The 9,747-nt window shown below is 47.7% G+C and overlaps 1 protein-coding gene across 3 annotated transcripts in view; it reads left to right on the forward strand.

Annotated features, from left to right (window-relative positions):
• Positions 1 to 3,016, forward strand: part of CLCN4 (chloride voltage-gated channel 4) — a 59,373-nt gene extending 56,357 nt beyond the window's left edge. For all 3 annotated transcript variants that reach the window (XM_059157312.1, XM_059157311.1, XM_059157310.1), the window contains one exon: positions 2,845 to 3,016. In XM_059157312.1, coding sequence (XP_059013295.1) covers positions 2,845 to 2,935 — 91 coding nt within the window. In that variant the 3' untranslated portion in view covers positions 2,936 to 3,016. The remainder of the gene's footprint in view (positions 1 to 2,844) is intronic.
• Positions 3,017 to 9,747: the final 6,731 nt, after the last annotated feature.

The raw sequence follows: 9,747 nt of genomic DNA on the forward strand, positions 1-9,747 counted from the left end.
TGTCCGGGACCGTGAGCGCAGTCACCACCCAGCCCGTGGGGCTTCGTTGCGGCTGCCTGAGCTGAGTCAGGACCCCGACTCCGCGTGGCCACTTTAGTAGAACAGCGTCTTGTTTGATGGGACATCGACAACCTTATTGCATTCTGATACCTTCTAGAAAAGTCCTTAAAGTAACATATAAACACAGTTGAAGCCAAGTGGCTCTCAGCAGCTAGAACAGAGAGCGATGCCCGGTTCTACCCTTCCGCGCTGGCACCCCTCTCCTTTCAGGGGACCACTTTTCTCCCACAAGGGGTTGTTTTCTTTAATTAATAAACTATTTTTAGAGCAGTTTTGAGTTTATAGAAGAATTGAGCATGAAGTACAAGGTTCCCATATACCCTCTCCTGTCCCCTCAATTTCCCTTACTAGTATGTTGCACATGTTACATTTGTTGCCTTTGAGGAACCGATACTGGTCCACTAACTCCCGTCGGTAGCTTACCTTAGGGCTCGTCCTTGGTGTGGTACATTTTGTGGGTCTTGATAAATGGAGAATGACCTGTATCCACCATTATAGCATCACACAGAGTGGTTTCTCTGCCCTAAAAATCCTCCGGGTTCCGCCTCTTCGTCCCTCCTTCCCTCCCCCCAAACCAGGCAACTACTGATCTCTTGACTGTCTCCATAGTTTTGCCTTTTCCAGAGCGTCCTAGAGTTGGATGTGGCCTTTTCAGACTGGCTTCTTTCACTTAGTGACATGCATGTAAAGTTCCTGCATGGCTTTTCATGACTTGACAGCACATTTCTTTATTAGCGCTGAATAGTGTTCCATCACCCGGAGGGGCCACAGTTTAGGAATCCAGTCACTCACTGAAGGACATCTCGCGTGCTGCCAAGATTTGGCTGCTATGAGTGGAGCATACATCTTCTAAGAGTTAAGGAAATTACTTTATGTCACCACTAAACTGTAATTATAAAGAATTAACAGTGACTCAGTATATCATTCAATATCCAATTCATATCAAATTTCAACCCAGAATTCTTTCAAGGTCCACACATTGCATTTGGTTGTTTTGCCCCTTTAGCCTTTCATCTAGAACACTTTCCTGCCTTTTTTGGTGTGTTATGTATGACACAGTTTTTGTTTTTGTTTGGGAAGAGTCCGGAATCAGTAGTCTCACATTGGGAATCTGTTTGATAGCTTCTGGTGGTTTGATTTGGCTAAGTGATGTGCCAGCATAGATGATGTCACAACGTCAGCTTTTCCAGCTTTGTTGGTGATAAGCTCTGCCACTTAGATGAGGTGGTGGGGACCAGAGCCCTCCACTGAGAAGGGACATTTTTCTCTCCGTATGTAATCTGTGGAGGGATCCTGTGAGACCAGGCGAGTTTTTTGCTTTCCAGCAACCATTCACCCAGCGGTTTTGGAACCCACGGATGGTTACTGACTAAACTAATTATTACAGCAGGCGTTGCAAAATGTCCATTTGCTGATTCTATCTCGCTTTGTACGTTTCCTTCCATTTCTTGGAGCCTCACAGCAGAGTCCTGAAGCTTGCAGGATTTTGACATTCATGCTTTTCAAGTCTCCCTTTGCTATCTTCCCCTCTCCTGCAGACATTCCTGTGAGGGAGAGGGGAACAGGCAGTACCCGCTGTCTCCCCCAGGGTCAGAGGCACGCAACTAACACCAGAAAACCATCGCTTTTTTGGGGTTGGTTAAGGGCCGTGTGGTCAGGGGCGATTCTGGCCTGACAGTTTCACGACCCAGCATGCATTTCACCAGCAGCACCTGAGTCCAGCGCAGCCCCGGACGCTACTGTTCCCTCTTCATAGTCTCTTCTGTTGCATGGGAGATGAATTTGACCAATTTGGCCTTAATTAAATAAATCACAGAGTATTGCATTTGTGTTTTCTGATTTGGGGGTATGTCATTATTTTACATCGATATAGAGTAGAAATCTTTCATTTTATTAACCACACAGTATTCCAGGGTCAGCCTGACCCTGTTTAGTTCTTCTGTTTTTCTTGGGTGTGCGGGCTACCTGGCAGACCAATTTGGCCAGTGGAACTTTCTTTCTCTAAAGAAACTGTGCATACCCCCTTCCTTCAAACCTTTTCCTTTACCGAGGGGCGTGGTTTATCTCAGCAGGTGGTCATTTAAGTAGTTAGTAAAATCAAGACTGAGTGAGGGCTGCGGGCTGTGGTTGTGCAGGTGTGTCCTGTGCAGTCTGGGGCACATGTTGCATTATCATATTTGCCAATGGCACTCCTTGGGGTTGTGCAGTGTGTAGTCTGGGGCCCTTACACAAGGAGCCCTGTTAAGAGGCCTTGTTTTCGTAAGTTGAAAACAATGGAATTTTGGAAGAGGGGTCAATTGATTATAGTCCTGAAATTTAGGCGAGCGTATTAGTCACTGTAGGTTTCTTGCTTGCCATCTCAGTGGCCTAACATCTCAGTGGCCTAACACGGTAGTGATTCATTCCTCCCTATGTCACGTCCAGTGTGGGTTTCAGCAGGTGTGGGCTCTCTACCTAGAGTCATCCAAGGACCCAGGTCTTTGAATCTGGCGGCTGCTAAGTCAGTCCTCTGTGACCTCAGAGTCCTTCATTGGCTTCCCTGCCTGTGGCCACCAGTTGAGGAGAGAGAGTGTCTGGAAATGTGCAGGTGACCTGGGAAGCGCATCTCTCCTCTCCACCTACAGGCCATTGGCCAGAGCTCACTCACTTGTCCTCACCCGACTGCAGGGAAAGCTGGGAAATGTCTCTCTGTGCGGCCAGGTGGAGAAGGCCCTGGGGTTTAGGGCAGGCAGGAGTCAATCTTGCAAAGCTGACCTCTTTTTCTCTATTGTGTTTCTTCTCCAGGAGACTTCTTGGCATCATCACGAAAAAGGATGTCTTGAGACATATGGCCCAGATGGCAAACCAGGACCCTGAATCCATCATGTTTAATTAGAAACAAGGTGGCATTTATTTTCAGAAAAACACAACCGTGTCATTTTAAAAGAAATAAACAAATGATATGTTATTATCCTAATGAACGATTGTGCGCTGGGGGCAGTGGAAACAAAAGCTTTGTTGGAAAGGAAAAAGGATAAAACCTTTAAAAAAAAAAAAAAAGAGAGAGACATCAACCAGTAGGCATTTCATAGCTTTAACCCCTTATGAGTTTCCAGCTGTGTTTCTTAATGAGTTTATTAACCGCCGTCGGGGCATGGGGGTGGGGGTCAACAGTATGGTTCGTACAAGGACACGGAACACAAATGCTGAGTCCAGAAATGTTTGCCCCTCGTTTTAAGGCTGATGTTTGTGAAGCTTTGAGTCCAAAAGGCAAAGGAGTAATGGCCTTGGCGGCATCTTTTATTTCTTGGTTCCTGAAGTGTTGCTGCTATTTCGCTGAATCGGACTAGAGATATCTGCGCTCACTTTGTTGGAAAAGACAAAAGAAATTAAATCGGCACACAGTGAAAGCTGAAAGTTTGCCAGTGGGTTCACTCCCGACCATCCCATTTCTTGCTCCCGTTCTCGGCCCCCTGTTGCGCTTCTCCCATCAGTTTCCGAACCAACATCCAGGGTCTCCTGCGATGATGCGTATGAAGAACCCTTTCTCTGTGCAAGGCCAGCACCTTGGGACTGCATGATGAACTCCTGGCGTGTTTAGTGCTGCCCGTATTTCCTCCAACACAAAGGGGTTCATCCTGATTTTGAGGGTGTACACACCTGCTCGTCGTGTTGCATGTGCATTCCTAAATATTGAGCCATCCAGCACTTTCCATGGGCCATATCTATGTGCTGCCAGCTTGTCGTAAGTGTGCTTTAATTTCCGAACAGCATACGTGAGGGTCAAAACAGGCTGCCCCATGTTACCACTTATTTTTCCTTTCAGATCCTATTAAATACGGCTGCAGAGAGGGTGAGGCATATGAAGTCTCAGTAGGAACTCCTCCAAATGGATTGCAAGAGAGATACTAAATTGATTCTAAATCTGTTCCATTATCTTCTCTGTAGGATGCAAAACGTCTGGCGTTAGTGTCTGAGTGTGCACTTTCGTGCTTGTACGCAGAACACAGAAGGACAGAGTTAAATCATCGACAGCCAGTTTGAGCACTGGGCTTCTATGTATTGAACTTAATGGTGCACTTGTCTCTTTAGTCAGGACTTCGGTCTTTTCTGGGAGAAGGCCTGGTGCTGTGATTTAAGTCCACGGCGTTCTCGGTGTGAGCCTGGCCGCTGCTCCCACTCGCCCTCTCCCGTCCCTCTGGGCTCTTCCCAGCTCCCTGAGCCGCCCTCACCCTCTGCGTTGTTACCGGATACTGACGGTGCAGGTGCGCGTTTGGCGGCAAGTAAGAGAAAAAGCCAGCGGACAGTGGAGAGTTGGATGAGAAACCCGGGGGTCAGACAAAAGACTCATATCCTTTGGTATTGTTTCCTGCTGTCCTTCGTCCTCTGGCGTCGTTTATCCCCTGGCTTGCCGCCTCTGAGCCACAAGGTGGTTACTGAGCTGCCGGGTAAGGTGTCTGCTTCCTAGACAGGAAGAGGGAGCAGGAGGCCTGAAACAAGGGGCGGCGCCTGTGTTAGGACAGCAAAATTCCCAGAGAGGCTCAGCTTACCTCCACTGGCTAGAACTCTGTCATATGACTCCCCCCACCGCCCAGCTGCCTGTGAGTGTGGGAAGGAAAGTTTGTAGCTAGACATACTATTCCCTGAATGAAATTTTGATTCTCTTTTTTTTTTTTTTTTTTTTAAAGATTTTATTTATTTATTTGACAGAGGGAGATCACAAGTAGGTAGAGAGGCAGTCAGAGAGAGAGAAGAGGAGGAAACAGGCTCCCTGCCGAGCAGAGAGCCCAACGCGGGACTCGATCCCAGGACCCTGAGATCATGACCCGAGCCGAAGGCAGTGGCTTAACCCACTGAGCCACCCAGGCGCCCGAAATTTTGATTCTCTTAATAAGGAAGGGGACGGGTCCTGCGGCGGGAATGCTGTCCACTGGATCGGGCGCCATCATCGCGTCCAGGTTGCCGTCCTGCCTGTCCTTCTTCTCCTTTTCCTTTTCTTTCTTCCTTTTTTTTTTTTTTTTTTTAAAGATTTTATTTATTTATTTGACAGACAGAGATCACAAGCAGGCAGAGAGGCAGGCAGAGAGAGAGGGAGGAAGCAGGCTCCCTGCCGAGCAGAGAGCCCGATGCGGGGCTCGATCCCAGGACCCTGAGATTATGGCCTGAGCCGAAGGCAGAGGCTTGAACCCACTGAGCCACCCGGGCGCCTGTCCTTACCCTGTTCCTTGCCAAACACTCTAGACACTCGTTTCTTACCTTATAGTTTCCCACCCCTTCTGTCAGATTTGACATAGAACCACCAGTTAGAAGCCATCATTTCTTAGCCCTAATAAAAACCTAGAAACTTTTAGTTGGTGTAAGTAAATGTACTGTTGGGTTCTCTGGGTTCTTAAAAAAGTTAAGTCCAACCATGCTGGCAAACTGGAAGATTTGTTTCTGTGATTGGCTGGTCTCCTCCAAACTAATACCAAATAGCCCCTTCAGCGTGGAAACACCAGTCAGTAGTAGAGAAGTCAATCTTTGTGTCTCTTTTGTGGCCCGTGAGTATCGAGTAACAGATCCTAGTGTTAGTGTTGTTGCTGGGGTTTCCATGGAACATACGCAAGTGAAGCCGGGTTCTTCTGAATTTTAAGTCCTAAAAGGTCTTAAAGATGGCTTTGTGGTGTTCCCTCTCACTCCCACGTGGTCTCCCAAAGAGTATCCATTAGTCATAGCCCGGATTTAGATAATCCAGTACGCCCTTTTAGCTGAAATAAAGAGCTTCAGAAGGGAACATGAAACAGTGAACAGATAGCCAAAGGTCAGTGAAACCACAAAATTTTTTCCTCCTGCAGCCGAGGCCATGGGAGGATGAAGGGGTAGCTTATTCCGGACCAAGGTCACCGAGGGACGTTATGCTGTGTCCTCCTCAGTGCTTATTGGAGCGAGGTCCACAGTTCATGGGAAACCACTGGGAGCGCTACTTGACTCAGATAACCTTGTTTTCCTTCATAAGCCAAACGTCTCATTTGTGGTGGGCTTCGGGCTCTTGGCTCCAGAAGGCCAGGGTCAGATAGGTCGGTAAAGGTCAAGAATGGGGGAGTTGGCAGGGCGGCTCTCTGAAGGATTGCTTCCTTCCTCTGGAGCCCTAACTCCCCTTTGGGGTCCACTTGCCTCCCCCCAACCCCCCCGCTGCCCGGCCTGAGGTCTCAGACAAACTTGATGAGGGACCGGCTCCCGAGCTCTTTGTCACTCTTTCTTGTAAAAGTTCGCGGGTAGGGATTTTGCAGCCGTTTGCTGTATCCAGATGTAGAACTTCCCCACTTTACCTAGCAAGAGGAGTACAACTGGGGTGTGGAGGGAAAATAAACGTTACTTAGAATAATGTGGTTTTCTCTTTTTTCAGAACCAAAGCCTTTAGACTTCTATAGAACTTTCTGGATTCTTTCTGAATCAGTGTTTTCATGTAAATAAGCATGAACGCAGAATGGAAAAAGTTCTCCGATGAGACACATCAGCTTATTTCTTGTTTCTTGCCCTCCCTCTCTGCTATGAAGGAAATGTGTTGTAGAAGGACAGACACCGAATAAAGGGTAGCCCGAAAGGGACTTGTGAATTTCTTGCATTTTTCAGCGCATCCCCTGGGACCGCAGATGTGCACAGGGCATTAGTGGAAAGGGAAATGTGTTAGAAGCAAATCACTACCCAGTGTTTTCTGTACAACCAGGGGATTCCCAGTTTCTCTATTTAGTCCTTCCCAAAAGACCTTAGAAAGGAGAAGACATCTCAGGAGATCTGTTTGGGGCCCCAAAACGTCACAGAAACTGAAAAATTTGTTTCGCTTAGGTGAGAAGGGGTTACTTGACACCCTCAACACGTGCAAACCTGCTCTGTACTCTGCATCAGGAGCCGAGCCGGCACGAGGACCGGAGGAGGGGCGCCATCCAGTTGCATGCCTGCACCTGTCTGCTTCGTTCCGATTTCACGCGGGCAGCGTTTTCTCACCACCCCCACCCCCACCCCCGCCCCGCTCTGAGCCTTTGAAATGAGTTACATGGCGGGAGAGCACGTGTACCTAACTTCACAACACTAACCAGACTCCATCGTAACGGGTGCAGTAATAACTATTTATTTGCCGTCCTAGGTGTGCTGGGAATGAGCCTACGTGCGACTTTTATGCCATCTGTTTGCATTCGGTGTGGGAACGACCACATAGCAATGTGGTGTTTTTTTTTTTTTTTTTTTCTTCTTTGTAACCCTCTGTGTAAACGTTGGCACCTTATTAAAAATTAAATGTTTGAACTTTACCTTTAAAAATAAAACAAGCCCCGTCCTCGAGAAGCATGTTGTAAATGGAAGAGATACTGATTTCGCAGCATGTTTCTGCCCAGCAGAACCTCTGGAAACCTGATTCCGGGGACAGCTGAAGTTGAAGCCCGATTCATTAAGATTTTCCTGTAGGACAGTGACGTCCGTGTGGTCAGCTTTAAAATCCCTTGGTCTTCGTCCGGAGGCTAACGGCCAAGTAACAGTTCAGACTGGAGCTGTCACATGTCCAAGGATGAGACGAGACCGCTGTCCCCAGGCCGCCCGTGTCTCCGCCCTGTGCACAGGCGCTGGCAGGACGGCTTGGACCGTGTCCTAGCACAAATTCTGTTGCCCTTTCAAACTTTTTATTCATTACTTTGGGAATCACAAGAACTTAAAACTAAGTTTGTCTTCACCCACCAGTTGCCTTTTTTTTCTTTTTAATTTTCCAACTTGACAAAAACATCAAGAAGAAAGCAGAATGCCCACATCCCTTTGATGACCTAGAAGAGGCAGTGAGAGGGAACCCTTCTAATTCCCGAGGGGGCTAGGGAGCCAGACTGGGCACAGCTTAGGGAAGATCATCCTCCACAGGGGGGCCCAGCAGATGCAAATGTCCTGAGGTGGACAGGACCTTTGCACCTGTCCAAAGGTGCACCTAAGGCCTAACCTCCCGGGGCCCCACAGGGTGGGAGGGTGGTGAGTGGCTGCAGGCTGGGTGGTGCTTGTGGAGAGAGTGTGGGGCATGTGAACTTGGTTTTGTTATTTTCCCTCGGTGGGAGGCTAACACAAGCAGATGCTTCCAAGTCTCACAGGGCCAGGCACAGACGAGGAGTTTAGAGGAAGGATGTGCTTTGACTTGCACTGTTCGTGAGCCTTCCTGACTGTGATACAGGAGGACCGGAAGCCGGCAGTCCGGCTACGAGGCTATTTCAAATACTTGAATTATGATGGAGGCTTGTCCCAGAGAAGCCTTGAATTCTGGAAACATTTCTGAGGTAGAGCCAACAGATTTGCCGGCGGAGTGGGTATGAAATGGTACAACCAAGTTGCCATTTACTACCATGGGCGAGACTAGGCGAAGAGCTCCGTTGTCCAAGTGCTACACTGGAGATCTTGGTGGGACATTGGAGTCCAGGGTTCAGGGGAATCGTTGAGGTTAGAGACGTAAGTCAAGCCTCTGGCACATATCAGGGGTATTAGAGCCAGGCCTGGAAACTTCCATGGCCTAAAGATACGCTAAGAGCCAACAACCAATATTCTGACAGAATTTCAACATTGCATTTTCAGGGAGTCCTGCTGATTTAGTGCACGGCCGAGCTTGAGTTCCAGCTCCGCTGCCTTTTCAATGTGTGACATCGTCAAAGGGTTGAACCTCTTGGAGCCTAAATGACCCCATCTCTGTCGAGTCAGCTGTCGCTCCTGACCGGCAGCACAGCTGTGAGAATTCCACAAGAGACACTCTACAGAAGGCTCTTGGCACCGACTATTTCATGTTATGAAGCCCCTCGGGGAGCTTTAGTTGGAAATTAATTTTATGTTGTTTTCAGTTGAATTATAAGACCCCTAACATGAGAAACACAGATCGGGCTAAACACCTGCCTTCTTACCGGCTCTTCCTGCAGTCATTTCCAAAAACGTGAAACAAACAAAAACTCAGATCTCTTAAGGAATGTCACAAAAAATCTCACTGACTCCAAATGTACGGTAAATCTTTATTTATTTATTTATTTATTTTTAAAGATTTTATTTATTTATTTGACGCACAGAGAGAGAGAGATCACAAGTAGGCAGAGAGGCAGGCAGAGGGAGAGGAGGAAGCAGGTTCCCTGTTGAGCAGAGAGCCCGATGAGGGCTCAATCCCAGGACCCTGAGACCATGACCTGAGCCCAAGGCAGGCGCTTAAACCACTGAACCACCCAGGTGCCCCTAAATGGTAAGTTTTTAGAAAAGAAATCACTTGGTAAGAAATTCCATTTCTCTGTAGCTTTGTATGGGCTCAGAGAGCAGGAAGGCAGAAATGCACATGGGCACCAAACTATTGATTAGCTTAAAATTTGGAGTAAGAGTTCATGAAACACGAGACTGTGCGCAACTTGCTTATTTTCAGACGACATAAAACCCAGTACCACTGCGCCTCCAGACGGAAAAATCTCTCTAGTGTGGTGTTAATGTAGAAATAAGTCTCATTAGTAAAACTCATGAAAGACCAGCCTTCTGTGGGCCTTAGCTATTTCCCCTCAACACACGTAGTTAAAAACCAGAGGGGGAAAACAAACAAACAGGATTTGTCCAAAAGGTGACAACCCATCAGTTTTAATTCTGGGAGCTTAGCTAGAGCTAACCAGAACGGCCTTGCCAATAAACATCTGGGTCAGGCAGGCTTTTTCATGAATTAAGACGGGACCAGAAACTTCCATG

Source organism: Mustela lutreola, chromosome X (assembly GCF_030435805.1).
Source record: "Mustela lutreola isolate mMusLut2 chromosome X, mMusLut2.pri, whole genome shotgun sequence".
NCBI lineage: Eukaryota > Metazoa > Chordata > Mammalia > Carnivora > Mustelidae > Mustela > Mustela lutreola.